At 49.1% G+C, this 17,500-nt stretch overlaps 1 protein-coding gene across 2 annotated transcripts in view; it reads left to right on the top strand.

The window, feature by feature from the left end:
* LOC139660036 (echinoderm microtubule-associated protein-like 4) overlaps window positions 1-17,500 on the top strand; it is a 38,951-nt gene that overhangs the window by 7,575 nt on the left and 13,876 nt on the right. For both annotated transcript variants that reach the window (XM_071538076.1, XM_071538075.1), the window contains exons 6-15: window positions 194-343; window positions 1,031-1,100; window positions 1,970-2,080; window positions 2,572-2,667; window positions 4,259-4,393; window positions 4,725-4,860; window positions 6,157-6,305; window positions 9,961-10,086; window positions 10,372-10,503; window positions 10,802-10,869. In XM_071538076.1, the coding sequence (XP_071394177.1) occupies window positions 194-343; window positions 1,031-1,100; window positions 1,970-2,080; window positions 2,572-2,667; window positions 4,259-4,393; window positions 4,725-4,860; window positions 6,157-6,305; window positions 9,961-10,086; window positions 10,372-10,503; window positions 10,802-10,869 (1,173 nt within the window). The remainder of the gene's footprint in view (window positions 1-193; window positions 344-1,030; window positions 1,101-1,969; window positions 2,081-2,571; window positions 2,668-4,258; window positions 4,394-4,724; window positions 4,861-6,156; window positions 6,306-9,960; window positions 10,087-10,371; window positions 10,504-10,801; window positions 10,870-17,500) is intronic.

Here is a 17,500-nt window from a genome sequence, read left to right as displayed (position 1 = left end):
CTTAGTAGATCCTCAGTAGATCCTTAGTAGATCCTCAGTCTGTCCTCAGTAGATCCTTAAAGGATTCTCAGTCTGTCCTCAGTAGACCCTAAGTGGATTCTCAGTCTGTCCTCAGTAGATCCTTAGTTGATCCTCAGTTGGTCCTCAGTAGATCCTCAGTAGATCCAGTGTGTTTCTTAACCTCCACTGCCAGGTATGGTTACCGGGGGAGGGACTGCCGAGCCAACGTCTACCTCCTTCCTACCGGAGAGATCGTCTACTTCATCGCCTCCGTCGTCGTCTTGTTCAACTACGAGGAGCGAACCCAGCGCCACTACCTGGGACACACCGACTGCGTCAAATGGTGAGACGCAAATGGTGATTTCCCACTGAGCAAAAGACGTGATTTCAACATCGCGTCTGTGCTTTAGCTCTCATATAGCCCAGGATCATTACGGATATGTATAGACCTGTTTTAGACCAAGCAGTAAATACATTATTACAATGAATAAACATCTGTAAATCCAAGCTAAGACGTAGACATCTAATAAACTTTCACTTTTCAACCCCATTTAAACTTAATTTAGCAGTTGAACTCCAGTTCTCAGCAGCGTGGCTGTTTTTGAGTCAAACAGCGTTCTCAGTAGCGAAGCCGTCTCATTGGTCCAGTCGAGCGGTAGTTAAACTAGTGAACTTGCTACCTGCCTCTTCACTTGTCATTGTGGGACATGTGACCTTCAGCAGGAGAAAGATCTGGCAAAGCGAGACTGGTAACGGGCGATATTTTTCTGTAGGTACGTACGTAGGTACGGTTTGTCCTTAAGGGCTTCTGTAGCCCAGCAGGTTTGCTGTGTGTGTTGGGGTTTCTGTCGCCCTCTAGTGGTCAGAAAAAAATCGCTTAGTCTAGCTTTAAGATTGTTAAAGCTGCCTGAATATTTATTTTCTTTTCTCTCTCTCTCTCTCTCTCTCTCTCTCTCTCTCTCTCTCTCTCTCTCTCTCTCTCTCTCTCTCTCTCTCTCTCTCTCTCTCTCTCTCTCTCCATTCTAACCAGTCTTGCCATCCATCCTGATAAGATCCGCATCGCTACAGGTCAGATCGCAGGAGTGGACAAGGATGGACGGGTAAGAACCAACTGGAAATATTACTAAAGTACTACTATAGTACTGTACTGGAAAAACTACTATAGTACTACACTGGATAGTACTACTCTGGGTATATCACTATAGTACTAGACTGGATATATCACTATAGTACTACTCTGGGTATATGACTATAGTACTACACATATCTCCAGACTATAAATACAACTGGAAATATCAGTACATATCAGTGCAAGTATACTGTAGCTACAACATACTGTATATACAGTACATGCTACACCCTCCAGTCTACTAGCTACACCTTACAGTCTACAGTCACTACCAGCTACACCTTACTGTCTACAGTCTACAGTCACCACTAGCTACACCTTACAGTCTAGTCACCACTAGCTACACCTTACAGTCTAGTCACCACTAGCTACACCTTACAGTCTACAGTCACTACTAGCTACACCTTACTGTCTACAGTCTACAGTCACTACTAGCTACACCTTACAGTCTACAGTCACCACTAGCTACACCTTACAGTCTAGTCACCACTAGCTACACCTTACTGTCTACAGTCTACAGTCACCACTAGCTACACCTTACAGTCTAAACTAGTCTTGTCTAGTCACTATTTGGTTTCCAGACGTCAGTGCTGCAGCATTGTCTGACATCGTCTGTCAGTGTCTGTCTGTGTCTTTCTGTGTCTGTCAGTGTCTCTATAATTGTCTGTAATGTTTTTCCAGGTTCTGTGTTCAGGGATCTGTCTGGTCTTGTCTGTTCTCTAAATGTTTTTTCATTTGGAAAAACAAGTTCAGCCGGCTTTGTCTGACTGTCTGTCTCTCCGTCTGTCTGTCTGACTGACTGTCTGTCTATCTACTTGATCCCCCCCCCCCCCCCCCCAGGCTCTGCAGCCTCATGTTCGTATCTGGGACAGCGTCAGTCTCTCCACTCTGCAGGTTGTTGGTTTGGGAACATTTGAACGAGGCGTCGGCTCCCTGGCGTTCTCTAAAGCAGTGAGTACTACTGTGGTGCATCATGGGTACTGTCTGTAGAGTAACATAAAACATAATATAGAATAGAACAGGACAGAAGTTGCTGTCATGAAGATGCTGAAGTCCTTAGTCTAATCAGCAGCTGGACTCTATTCCTCTATCTAGTCTCTCTCTGTCTGTCTCTCTCTCTCTCTCCCTGTCTCTCAGTCTCTCTCTCTCTCTGTCTGTCTCTCTGTCTCTCTCACACTCACACACACACACACACACACACACACACACACACACACACACGCCAAAACAAACCATACCCAGTATCCCAATATATAAGTTAGACGCACAAACAGAGAAATCCCATCAGCAGAGTTCCTCACTCTTCTGCATAGAGAACGTTTTTTACAAACCAGTCTGATTGTTGTTGATGATGGTTTCTCTCTCTCCTTTTCTCTCTCTCTCATTGTGTGTGTGTGTGTGTGTGTGTGTGTGTGTGTGTGTGTGTGTGTGTGTGTGTGCAGGACTCTGGACAGCACCTGAGTGTAATTGATGACTGTAACGACCACATGTTGACGGTGTGGGACTGGCAGAAGAAGGCCAAGATCGCTGAGATCAAGGTGAAGCAGAGCGGAGACCGGACAGCCTTCACCTGAATAGGACAGTCAGGACAAGACAGGACAAGACAGGACAGCACAGGACAGACAAGACAAGACAGGACAGACAGGACAGACAGGACAGGACAGACAAGACAGGACAGACAGGACAGGACAGTCAGGACAGGACAGGACAGGACAGACAAGACAAGACAGGACAGACAGGACAGACAGGACAGGACAGACAAGACAGGACAGGACAGACAGGACAGACAAGACAGGACAGACAGGACAGGACAGACAGGACAGTCAGGACAGACAGGACAGGACAGGACAGACAAGACAGGACAGAGAGGACAGACAGGACAGACAGGACAGACAGGACAGGACAGACAAGACAGGACAGGACAGGACAGACAGGACAGACAAGACAGGACAGACAGGACAGGACAGTCAGGACAGGACAGGACAGGACAGGACAGACAGGACAGTCAGGACAGACAGGACAGGACAGGACAGACAAGACAGGACAGAGAGGACAGACAGGACAGACAGAACAGACAGGACAGACAAGACAGGACAGGACAGGACAGACAAGACAGGACAGGACAGGACAGGACAGGACAGACAGGACAGACAAGACAAGACAAGACAGGACAGGACAGAGAGGACAGACAGGACAGGACAGGACAGACAAGACAGGACAGGACAGGACAGGACAGACAGGACAGTCAGGACAGACAGGACAGGACAGGACAGACAAGACAGGACAGACAGGACAGACAGGACAGGACAGACAGGACAGGACAGGACAGACAGGACAGACAAGACAGGACAGACAGGACAGGACAGTCAGGACAGGACAGGACAGGACAGGACAGACAGGACAGTCAGGACAGACAGGACAGGACAGGACAGACAAGACAGGACAGACAGGACAGACAGGACAGACAAGACAGGACAGGACAGGACAGGACAGACAAGACAGGACAGGACAGACAAGACAGGACAGGACAGGACAGGACAGACAGGACAGACAAGACAAGACAAGACAGGACAGGACAGGACAGGACAGACAGGACAGACAAGACAAGACAAGACAGGACAGGACAGACAAGACAGGACAAGACAGGACAGTCAGGACAGACAGGACAGGACAGACAAGACAGGACAGAGAGGACAGACAGGACAGACAGGACAGGACAGACAAGACAGGACAGGACAGGACAGAGAGGACAGACAGGACAGGACAGACAAGACAGGACAGAGAGGACAGTCAGGACAGACAAGACAGGACAGGACAAGGCAAGTTTATTTATATAGCACATTTCAGTACAATGCGATTCAAAGTGCTTTACATAAAACATTAAAAGCATCCAGACAAAGTGAAATAAGATAAAATTCATATATTGCATTAAAATAATCAAATCGAGTAAAATAGAAAAATAAAAGAACACAACAAATACTCCCACTGTAGGACAGACATTTAGATAGAAGGACCAGTGGATTAGTAATGGTTTGTATTGATATGTGATCAGTGGATCAGCAGTGGTTTGTATTGATCTGTGATCAGTGGATCAGCAGTGGTTTGTATTGATCTCTGTGTGTTTGACAGACGACTAACGAAGTGGTCTTGGCAGTGGAGTTCCACCCCACCGACCCCAACACCATCGTGACCTGTGGAAAGTCCCACATCTTCTTCTGGACGTGGAGTGGGACCTCGCTGGCCCGGAAACAGGGAATCTTTGGGGTGAGGCGGCACGAGAGCGCTTTGAAGGCTGAACGTGTGTTGTTGCTAGGCAACCACAGAATCAGCTGACGATCAGCTGTCAGTCACTCGACCGGCTGTTTGTCACGCTAGCTTGAGTAAGGTTAACATGACCGAGCGAACTAACGAGAACCTTTTTAAAAACACGATCAGCGGAGAGCAGCTGGTTACAGATCAGTCGGACCCAACAGAAACCTAAACAACAACACAGCCTGTTGTTTCAGGATTTTATTATTATGTTTATTTATTATTTATTATTTATTGTTCTGTCCAGACGTTGATCTCCATCCGTTGTTCTGCGGTCTTGTTTCAGAAATACGAGAAGCCGAAGTTCGTTCAGTGTTTGGCGTTTCTGAGCACCGGAGACATCCTGACCGGAGACTCAGGAGGCATCATGCTGGTGTGGAGCCGCAGCTCCGCCGAGCCGCCGCCAGGGAAGGGACCCAAAGGTGGGGGGGGGGGGGGCACTGCCTGCTGGGAGGGGGGGGGGGGGTGCTATACCATGCAGGCTAACTTAACCCGGGTTAGTGCTAATGAGAGGCAGACGGGAGGAAAAAACGAAAAAGAAAAGGACGAACATGGGGCAGAGAGGGGAGGAGGTGTGTGTGTGTGTGTGTGTGAACACACCCAGAGGCAGTAATGGTTTAGCTTGGCATGCTGTTAAACTGGTTGAGAAGAAGAACGATGCCAAGAATTAAACTGTTAATCAGTCTTTTGTTCCTGCTGCCAGACACCATGCTGTGTGTGTGTGTGTGTGTGTGTGTGTGTGTGTGGTGTGGTAGTGCTGCCTCCTGCTGGCTGGTAGAGGAACTGTAGGTCCTGACAGGAAGTCTTAAATAGGACAAGGCACAGCAGGAACATGAGCGCACACACACACACACACACAAACACACACACACACACGTTTACAGTATGTAGAGGTGTGTGTGTGTGTGTGTGTGTGTGTGGACGGGGAGAGAATATCTAACATGCAGAGTCCACAGTGATTCAGTCAGTCAGGTAACATTTGTCTCTGTAGGAAACATTCTGATATCAAAAGGAAACAAAACAAAAGACGTTAATGAGGAAATAAATGAAAACAAACAGAAAAAAAACACATCAAAGGATAAACAAAGAGGAAAAGAATCAATGAAATTAAATTCAGATGAATTAACTTGGTACTGAGGGAGTACTGAGGGAGTACTGAGGCAGTACTGGGGGAGTACTGAGGCAGTACTGAGGCAGTACTGGGGCAGTACTGAGGCAGTACTGGGGCAGTACTGGGGGAGTACTGAGGCAGTACTGAGGGAGTACTGGGGGAGTACTGAGGCAGTACTGGGGGAGTACTGAGGCAGTACTGAGGCAGTACTGGGGCAGTACTGGGGGAGTACTGAGGGAGTACTGAGGCAGTACTGAGGCAGTACTGGGGTAGTACTGAGGCAGTACTGAGGGAGTACTGAGGCAGTACTGGGGGAGTACTGAGGCAGTACTGAGGCAGTACTGGGGGAGTACTGAGGCAGTACTGAGGCAGTACTGGGGGAGTACTGGGGGAGTACTGGGGGAGTACTGAGGCAGTACTGGGGCAGTACGGAGGCAGTACTGAGGCAGTACCCTCTCTCAGTATCTATCAGTATGCAGTACCTTGGTTGAATCAGCTCTTTAGTGTCGGTTAATGTCTGACAGTCAGGTTTCACTTTCAGATTTCAGCTCCATAGAAGAAGAATGTAACCCCCACCCTGTGTGTGTGTGTGTGTGTGTGTGTGCAGCTTTCCAGATCAGTCGTCAGGTCAAAGGTCATGAAGGCAGTGTGTTCTGTGTGTGTGAGATGAGAAGTGGAACTCTGCTGACTGGAGGAGGGAAAGACCACAAGATCATCCTGTGGGACCATGACCTCCGCCCGGACCGAGAGATAGAGGTAACACACACACACACACACACACACACTCTCACACACACATTTTAACAATTTATTTATGTCCACATAGAAGAAAATGTACAAGGACACAAATATTGAAGGTGCAGTAAAGTACATTCACAAAATCATGGACCAGTGGCATCACAGATCTTCACAATACAAAACAAAATACTCAGTTCTCAGGGGAAGTAGCAGTCATTAACCACTACAACATCTGGAGTATTGGCTGACAGATGTGAAAAAGAGCCTGGGTTACTATTTCAGGGATGAAACATGGAAGGTCTGACACAGGAATGCTTGTACATTCTCACTGAAGGTGAAAAATGGTTTGATAAGTCCTTCGCTATAAGGTCCACTGTTCTGTCGTGACGTGCTGTACATTCCTTTGTAAACATAACAGCCATTCAAGATGTGTGACATGTTTCAGTGACCTGTTCTGTGGTGTGATGCAGACCATGAGGAACCTGAGAAGTAGGAAACCAGATAGAAAGTTTGAGTCTGGTGGGAAGGACTTGTAGTCTGGCTTTTACTGTGAGTGTGACGATGTCCTCACTGAGCACAGTGTTCTTAAGGAAAGAGAGAGAGACAGAATGATCAGTAAAGGAAGACATGCAAGTTTTCCCTGAAGCTTAAGTCCAGTCCAGTGTTGTTGTTGTTGTTGATGTTGGTGAAAATCCATAAGAGTTCGCCGGGTACTTGTGGAGGTTAGCAGGTAACTGTGTTCACCGTATGTGGCTGTTGCCTTGACGGAGGTGAGGGGGTCAGTTATAATGTCCTCTGAGACCCTCACAGTCCCAGAGTCAGTCCGCGCCCACTCCAGGGACACTCCAGTTCGGACACAAAGATCGTTCAGATCCGGCCAATCTGACCAGACCCCAAAACCAGCAGAGTGGGTGTCAAGTTTTCCACTGGGTTTCCTTCTGAATCCAAGGAAGTGGGGCTCTGACTCCCTGGCCAGTGGGACCTTGCGTCTCCTTACGTCCAAGAACAGGGAGAATCGAGCCAGCTCCCTAACATCCTCATTATTATTCAGCATGTTCAGAAGGTGGGAAATCCGCATGCTGGTATAAATCCATGCCACATTTGGTACCCCCAGCCCTCCCTCCCACTGGGGATGAAAGATAATGTCCCGGGTGCTGTGTGTGTGTGTTGAGTCCAAGCCACTTTCACACTAAGCTCACTGTTTTGTCATTCATTTCACTTAGCACTTTCTGTTGGATGTGGACGTTGGAGAACAGATGTTGTACTTTAGACAGCGCCACCTGTCTAATGGCTTCCAACTTTATAGTCAGAGGCAGTGTGCATCTGTCAATCAAGTCCAACCTGGATGTGAACTCAGACAAGATGATGTTAACTTGCTCCTTCCATTCTCCTGCAATGTTGATTTTATGTCCAAGATAAGTGTATGTCTCATGGAGAGAGTATACACGTATGGGTCTTGTTGCTACTGTGAACACAGGGCAAGTATCAGCTTTTGAGCGGTACCAACGATTCCCTCCGCTCCTCCTCTCATACAGAACAGCACATTTTGTGTCCTTGACCTCCAGGCCTGACCATTCCAAAAATGAATCTGTCCTGGTGAGCATGTTCTTAATTACACTCTCTTCTCTAGAGGCTAGCTGGACATCATCTGCATAGCCCTGTACTGGGTTGGGGGAGATCACACCGTTGGGGGCACATTGACACATCCACTTTAACCATTGGTTGATAGCAATTATAAAATTAATTGCACTCCATGGACAGCCAGTTTTAATGCCTATCTGGAGAGGTGTTGGGTGAGTGAGTTGTTTTCCACAGATTACTTGGATAAAGGAGCCTCTGTATACATCTTTCACTATGTCAATGAACAGTTGGGGTAGCTGTATTTCCTCCAGTGATCTGATCATGACATTGTGAGATAGAATCCCAAATGCATCTCTAAAATCAAGGAAGACCACATACAGTCTGCAGGACTCATGCTTAAAGTCATCTATCCCTGTTTTAAGGCAGAATACATGTTCATTCATACCCTGCCTATTAATGTTTGCCTTCTGCTTGGTGGACAGGATGTCAGCATCCACCAGCCAAGGGAGGACTCTAGCCAGTATGCACTTCATGAATACCTTATAGATGGTAGGGAGGAGGGATATATCCCTCCATGTTGATGGATCTTCAGGGATGTTGTCTTTTTTGGGGATATGATGGACTAGTGCTCCTTTCCGTGAATCTGGTACTCTCTTATTTTCCAAACAGACATTAAAGATAGTTGTCTGACATGACTGCGCGGCTTTAAGAGTGTCATATGTCACCCCATCCATGCCGCTGGCTTTGTTGTTAGGAAGGCTATGTAAAACAGTCTCTACCTCCTCATAGGTAAAGTGCGTGGTGTCAGGGAGGAGTGTCGGCTTTAGTGGCAGCAGATTCTCGTGCCAGGGTGGGGGTGGGAGATCATCGTTAAGCTTTTGGTTTTGACATTTGTTATCATAATTAGTAATAATAAGTTTGTATGGCTGCAATGTCGCTGGGGCAGGGGGGAGGGTCAGGGTGCTCACCGTTGTTTAAAATGACCTGGATCACTTTAGATCATTTATGTTGCCAAAGATATGCGAGTTTATTCCTGCTCACCTTCCTGCGCCGTCAGCCGGGGCTCGCATCTGTCTCCAGGGAGAGTTAGGGTTAGGGTTAGGGTTAGGGTTAGGGTTAGGGTTAGGGTAGGTCAGGGCTAGGGTTAGGGTTAGGGTTAGGGTAGGGTTAGGGTTAGGGTAGGTCAGGGCAGGACGGTATCGCGCAGGAAGCGCAGCTGATCGTGAATCCAGTCAGCTGTTGAGGCCGGTGTTAAAGTTTCAGGATATGGTTGTGCCAGTGGGAACGTCTTCAAGACTCTTGCCACGTATTTCAAAAGTTGTAATCTGAAAGGTTTACCACTGTGGCTTTCCGCTGTGAAAATCCCGTTCTTGAAGAATATTCCGTTTAGCAATGTAGCGAGCGTTTTCCACTTCACCAGAGGAAACAAAGTTCTTCTCGCGCTGCCGATTGGTGTTCAAACGGTCCCTGAAGATTTTCTCATGGGTCTGGAAAGCCATCCGTTTGCTGCTCAGACAGCGGACGGACGTACTGCTGGAAGGCCGGGTCTGTTAGCTCCCTTCCCGGTAGATGTTCATGGGAGGGGTCATGAGATAGCCGCGGCTGATGGTAGATTCTCCCGGTGAGTAGAGCTTGTTTGTATGCAAGCTTGATTGTCGCGATCAGGCACATAGTCCACAGAAGTTGCCAATGCATCTTAAACTGCACCTATTACATTAACGATGGTAATTACAACAGGTGTGGTTGTTTAGGTTATTAAAACAACAGTTGGCGTTCACCTGCACTGCACCTACGACCTGCCGCCATCATGCGCGCACACACACACACACTCTCACACACATACGCTCTCTCTCTCTCTCTCACACACACACACACACACACACACACACACACACACACACACACACACACACACACACACACACACACACACACTCTCACATTTCAACCATCCAGCAAAGACAAGCTGTAATCTCATTAACAGAGAAACCATACAGGAAGCACAATGGGCCACCAGAACCTCCTCACCATGTCTCTCTCTCTCTCTCTCTCTCTCTCTCTCTCTCTCTCTCTCTCTCTCTCTCTCTCTCAGGTCCCAGAACAGTATGGAACCATCAGGGCCGTGTCGGAGGGGAAGGGGGAGGAGTTTCTGGTCGGAACATCCCGTAACTTCATCCTGAGAGGAACCTTCAACGACGGCTTCCTGGTGGAGGTTCAGGTAAGAGCAAAACCCTGGAGACCAGGCTGGACCGGTCAGGACCAGTTTAGATCAGTCTAGACCAGTCAGGACCAGTTTAGATCAGTATAGACCGGTCTGGACCAGTTTAGATCAGTCTAGACCGGTCTGGTCCATTCATACCTGTGAAGAGTTCTACGCTACGTTGCATTTTTATTTAGGTTTGGGGTTATGAGCCGTGGGTTTGGTTACATTATAGTAATGTTATATTAATATTATATTAATATTATATTAATGACATATTAATTATATATTAATGCATTTCAGGGCCACACAGATGAACTGTGGGGTTTGGCTTCTCATCCATTCAGAGAAATGTTTCTGACCTGCGCTCAGGACAGACTGGTCTGTCTGTGGAACTCTACTGACCACAGTCTGCAGTGGAGCAGAACACTGGAGGTGAGGGGGGAGGGGGGGGGGTAGATGGATGGATCCATGGATGGACGAGAGGAGTGATGAAGGGATGATAACGGGAAGGAGGAGGAGGTGGGGTGGGGGGTAGCTACATAAGAGATAGTTTGAAGACTGAGGAGGGGAGGAGAGATGGATGGATGGATAGATAGATAGATAGATGGATGGATAGATGGATAGATGGATAGATGGATGGATGGATGGATAGAGAGATGGATGGATAGATGGATAGATGGATAGATGGATGGATGGATGGATGGATGACGGACTGTATTTCTTCCTCCAGGAACATGGACACTGTGCAGACTTCCATCCCAGTGGAGCGGTGGTTGCCATTGGAACCCACTCAGGAAAGTCAGTACCAACCATCTGCAGATCTAAGTTTACAGATCTACAATACTTAGATCTGTACTACTATATTCTATATTTAGCTCTAGAGCTAGCTAACCTTTCTCCCTGATTCTCCCTGGGACAGCGGTTCTCAACCAGAACCCTGCTGGTTTTCATTCTAGCCGTCTAATCACAGTACTATTTTACACCTGAGATTTCAGGTGAATGTAATTAATGGCAACTAACTGCAGTTACGGAGCTAGCTAACCCCTGCAACGAACTGCAGTTAACTTCCTGGTAGCAGAGAAAACCAGCAGGCCTCTGGGGCTCTTGTGCATTCTCCATGACACATTTGACATAATATCTAACCGCTGAGGCACAAGTCAAAAACAAAACAACTTGAAGGCGGAGGATAGATTACGATCCAGCGGAGGATGGAGACCGGACACTGCAGTCTGCAGTACAGACACATTTGAAACAGCTGGAAAAATGAACAGCTGATCATCAACGTGTTCTTGTGCGTTCTCATGTCCTCCCTGACGCGTTTCACGCAATATCCAACCTCCGAAGCACAATTCTAAAACAAAAGAAGGACAGGACGAAGCACCGATAAAGATCCCAGAAGTTTCCTTGCCAGTCTAGGAACCATGGAGACTTGACTGACAAGAACAAATTGAAAGCCCCAGGATTCATTGTGTTAGATATTATGTAAAAGTCTGCAGGGCAGAGAACAGGACAGAGAACAGGACAGAGAACAGGACAGAGAACAGGGCAGAACGGGACAGAGAACAGGACAGAGAACAGGACAGAGAACAGGGCAGAACGGGACAGAGAACAGGACAGAGAACAGGGCAGAACGGGACAGAGAACAGGACAGAGAACAGGACAGAGAACAGGGCAGAACGGTACAGAATGGGACAGAGAACAGGACAGAGAACAGGGCAGAATGGGACAGAACAGGACAGAGAACAGGACAGAACAGGACAGAGAACAGGGCAGAACAGCACAGAACAGAACAGGACAGAGAACAGGACAGAACAGGACAGAGAACAGGACAGAACAGAACAGGGCAGAGAACAGGACAGAATGGGACAGAGAACAGGACAGAGAACAGGGCAGAACGGGACAGAATAGGACAGAGAACAGGACTGAGAACAGGATAGAGAACAGGGCAGAACGGGACAGAATGGGACAGAGAACAGGAACAGGACAGAGAACAGGGCAGAACGGGACAGAATGGGACAGAGAACAGGACAGAGAACAGGGCAGAATGGGACAGAGAACAGGACAGAGAACAGGGCAGAATGGGACAGAATGGGACAGAGAACAGGACAGAGAACAGGACAGGACAGAACAGGACAGAGAACAGAACAGAACAGGACACAGAACAGGACAGAACAGAGAACAGGACACAGAACAGAGAACAGGACAGAACAGGACAGAGAACAGGACAGAACAGAACAGGACAGAGAACAGAACAGAACAGGACAGAGAACAGAACAGGACAGAGAACAGGACACAGAACAGGACAGAGAACAGGGCAGAACGGGACAGAATGGGACAGAGAACAGGACAGGGAACAGGACAGAAAAGAACAGGACAGAGAACAGGACAGAGTGGGACAGAGAACAGGACAGAGAACAGGGCAGGACAGAGAACAGGACAGAATGGGACAGAGAACAAGACAGGGAACAGGGCAGAACAGGACAGGACAGAGAACAGGACAGAATGGGACAGAGAACAGGACAGAGAACAGGGCAGAACAGGACAGGACAGAATGGGACAGAGAACAAGACAGGGAACAGGGCAGAACGGGACAGAATGGGACAGAGAACAAGACAGGGAACAGGACAGAAAAGAACAGGACAGAGAACAGGACAGAGAACAGGGCAGAACAGGACAGGACAGAATGGGACAGAGAACAAGACACGGAACAGGGCAGAACGGGACAGAATGGGACAGAGAACAGGACAGAACAGGACAGAGAACAGGACAGAATGGGACAGAGAACAGGACAGGGAACAGGACAGAAAAGAACAGGACAGAACAGGACAGAGAACAGGACAGAATGGGACAGAGAACAGGACAGAGAACAGGGCAGAACAGGACAGGACAGAATGGGACAGAGAACAAGACAGGGAACAGGGCAGAACGGGACAGAATGGGACAGAGAACAGGACAGGGAACAGGACAGAAAAGAACAGGACAGAGAACAGGACAGAGAACAGGACAGAACGGGACAGAGAACAGGACAGGACAGAGAACAGGACAGAGAACAAGACAGGGAACAGGGCAGAACGGGACAGAATGGGACAGAGAACAGGACAGAGAACAGGATAGAGAACAGGGCAGAACGGGACAGAATGGGACAGAGAACAGGACAGAGAACAGGATAGAGAACAGGGCAGAACGGGACAGAATGGGACAGAGAACAGGACAGAGAACAGGGCAGAACGGGACAGAATGGGACAGAGACCAGGACAGAGAACAGGGCAGAATGGGACAGAGAACAGGACAGAGAACAGGGCAGAATGGGACAGAATGGGACAGAGAACAGGACAGAGAACAGGACAGGACAGAACAGGACAGAGAACAGAACAGAACAGGACACAGAACAGGACAGAACAGAGAACAGGACACAGAACAGAGAACAGGACAGAACAGGACAGAGAACAGGACAGAACAGAACAGGACAGAGAACAGAACAGAACAGGACAGAGAACAGAACAGGACAGAGAACAGGACACAGAACAGGACAGAGAACAGGGCAGAACGGGACAGAGAACAGGACAGGGAACAGGACAGAAAAGATCAGGACAGAACAGGACAGAGAACAGGACAGAATGGGACAGAGAACAGGACAGAGAACAGGGCAGGACAGAGAACAGGACAGAATGGGACAGAGAACAAGACAGGGAACAGGGCAGAACAGGACAGGACAGAGAACAGGACAGAATGGGACAGGACAGAGAACAGGGCAGAACAGGACAGGACAGAATGGGACAGAGAACAAGACAGGGAACAGGGCAGAACGGGACAGAATGGGACAGAGAACAGGACAGAACAGGACAGAGAACAGGACAGAATGGGACAGGACAGAGAACAGGGCAGAACAGGACAGGACAGAATGGGACAGAGAACAAGACAGGGAACAGGGCAGAACAGGACAGAATGGGACAGAGAACAGGACATAGGAACAGGACAGAAAAGAACAGGACAGAGAACAGGACAGAGAACAGGGCAGAACAGGACAGGACAGAATGGGACAGAGAACAGGACAGAGAACAGGGCAGAACAGGACAGGACAGAATGGGACAGAGAACAAGACAGGGAACAGGGCAGAACGGGACAGACAGAACGGGACAGAGAACAGGACAGGACAGAGAACAGGACAGAGAACAAGACAGGGAACAGGGCAGAACGGGACAGAATGGGACAGAGAACAAGACAGGGAACAGGGCAGAACGGGACAGAATGGGACAGAGAACAGGACAGAACAGGACAGAGAACAGGACAGAATGGGACAGAGAACAGGACATAGGAACAGGACAGAAAAGAACAGGACAGAACAGGACAGAGAACAGGACAGAATGGGACAGAGAACAGGACAGAGAACAGGGCAGAACAGGACAGGACAGAATGGGACAGAGAACAAGACAGGGAACAGGGCAGAACGGGACAGACAGAACGGGACAGAGAACAGGACAGGACAGAGAACAGGACAGAGAACAAGACAGGGAACAGGGCAGAACGGGACAGAATGGGACAGAGAACAGGACAGAGAACAGGATAGAGAACAGGGCAGAACGGGACAGAATGGGACAGAGAACAGGACAGAGAACAGGATAGAGAACAGGGCAGAACGGGACAGAATGGGACAGAGAACAGGACAGAACAGGGCAGAACAGGACAGGACAGAATGGGACAGAGAACAAGACAGGGAACAGGGCAGAACGGGACAGAATGGGACAGAGAACAGGACAGGGAACAGGACAGAAAAGAACAGGACAGAGAACAGGACAGAGAACAGGGCAGAACAGGACAGGACAGAATGGGACAGAGAACAAGACAGGGAACAGGGCAGAACGGGACAGAATGGGACAGAGAACAGGACAGAACAGGACAGAGAACAGGACAGAATGGGACAGAGAACAGGACAGGGAACGGGACAGAAAAGAACAGGACAGAACAGGACAGAGAACAGGACAGAATGGGACAGAGAACAGGACAGAGAACAGGGCAGAACAGGACAGGACAGAATGGGACAGAGAACAAGACAGGGAACAGGGCAGAACGGGACAGAATGGGACAGAGAACAGGACAGGGAACAGGACAGGACAGAACAGGACAGAGAACAGGACAGAGAACAGGACAGAACGGGACAGAGAACAGGACAGGACAGAGAACAGGACAGAGAACAAGACAGGGAACAGGGCAGAACGGGACAGAATGGGACAGAGAACAGGACAGGGAACAGGACAGAACGGGACAGAGAACAGGACAGAACGGGACAGAGAACAGGACAGAACGGGACAGAGAACAGGACAGGACAGAGAACAGGACAGAGAACAAGACAGGGAACAGGGCAGAACGGGACAGAACAGGACAGAGAACAGGACAGAACGGGACAGAGAACAGGACAGGACAGAGAACAGGACAGAGAACAAGACAGGGAACAGGGCAGAACGGGACAGAACAGGACAGAGAACAGGACAGAGAACAGGGCAGGACAGAGAACAGGACAGAATGGGACAGAGAACAAGACAGGGAACAGGGCAGAACAGGACAGGACAGAGAACAGGACAGAATGGGACAGAGAACAGGACAGAGAACAGGGCAGAACAGGACAGGACAGAATGGGACAGAGAACAAGACAGGGAACAGGGCAGAACGGGACAGAATGGGACAGAGAACAGGACAGGGAACAGGACAGAAAAGAACAGGACAGAGAACAGGACAGAGAACAGGGCAGAACAGGACAGGACAGAATGGGACAGAGAACAAGACAGGGAACAGGGCAGAACGGGACAGAATGGGACAGAGAACAGGACAGAACAGGACAGAGAACAGGACAGAATGGGACAGAGAACAGGACATAGGAACAGGACAGAAAAGAACAGGACAGAGAACAGGACAGAGAACAGGGCAGAACAGGACAGGACAGAATGGGACAGAGAACAAGACAGGGAACAGGGCAGAACGGGACAGAATGGGACAGAGAACAGGACAGGGAACAGGACAGGACAGAACAGGACAGAGAACAGGACAGAGAACAGGACAGAACGGGACAGAGAACAGGACAGGACAGAGAACAGGACAGGACAGAACAGGACAGAGAACAGGACAGAGAACAGGACAGAACGGGACAGAGAACAGGACAGGACAGAGAACAGGACAGAACGGGACAGAATGGGACAGAGAACAGGACAGAGAACAGGATAGAGAACAGGGCAGAACGGGACAGAATGGGACAGAGAACAGGACAGAACAGGGCAGAACAGGACAGGACAGAATGGGACAGAGAACAAGACAGGGAACAGGGCAGAACGGGACAGAATGGGACAGAGAACAGGACAGGGAACAGGACAGAAAAGAACAGGACAGAGAACAGGACAGAGAACAGGGCAGAACAGGACAGGACAGAATGGGACAGAGAACAAGACAGGGAACAGGGCAGAACGGGACAGAATGGGACAGAGAACAGGACAGAACAGGACAGAGAACAGGACAGAATGGGACAGAGAACAGGACAGGGAACAGGACAGAAAAGAACAGGACAGAACAGGACAGAGAACAGGACAGAATGGGACAGAGAACAGGACAGAGAACAGGGCAGAACAGGACAGGACAGAATGGGACAGAGAACAAGACAGGGAACAGGGCAGAACGGGACAGAATGGGACAGAGAACAGGACAGGGAACAGGACAGGACAGAACAGGACAGAGAACAGGACAGAGAACAGGACAGAACGGGACAGAGAACAGGACAGGACAGAGAACAGGACAGAGAACAAGACAGGGAACAGGGCAGAACGGGACAGAATGGGACAGAGAACAGGACAGGGAACAGGACAGAACGGGACAGAGAACAGGACAGAACGGGACAGAGAACAGGACAGAACGGGACAGAGAACAGGACAGAACGGGACAGAGAACAGGACAGGACAGAGAACAGGACAGAGAACAAGACAGGGAACAGGGCAGAACGGGACAGAACAGGACAGAGAACAGGACAGAGAACAGGACAGAACGGGACAGAGAACAGGACAGGACAGAGAACAGGACAGAGAACAAGACAGGGAACAGGGCAGAACGGGACAGAACAGGACAGAGAACAGGACAGAGAACAGGGCAGGACAGAGAACAGGACAGAATGGGACAGAGAACAAGACAGGGAACAGGGCAGAACAGGACAGGACAGAGAACAGGACAGAATGGGACAGAGAACAGGACAGAGAACAGGGCAGAACAGGACAGGACAGAATGGGACAGAGAACAAGACAGGGAACAGGGCAGAACGGGACAGAATGGGACAGAGAACAGGACAGGGAACAGGACAGAAAAGAACAGGACGGAGAACAGGACAGAGAACAGGGCAGAACAGGACAGGACAGAATGGGACAGAGAACAAGACAGGGAACAGGGCAGAACGGGA

The sequence above is a fragment of the Centroberyx affinis genome, unplaced genomic scaffold (genome assembly GCF_046629955.1).
Source record: "Centroberyx affinis isolate AG114_WGS23_722 - 3 ecotype Tasmania unplaced genomic scaffold, CSIRO-AGI_Caff_v1 ptg003202l_1, whole genome shotgun sequence".
In the NCBI taxonomy this organism is placed as follows: domain Eukaryota; kingdom Metazoa; phylum Chordata; class Actinopteri; order Beryciformes; family Berycidae; genus Centroberyx; species Centroberyx affinis.
The sequence above is the reverse complement of the archived record's forward strand: the minus strand, read 5'-3'. Positions and strand labels throughout refer to the sequence as shown.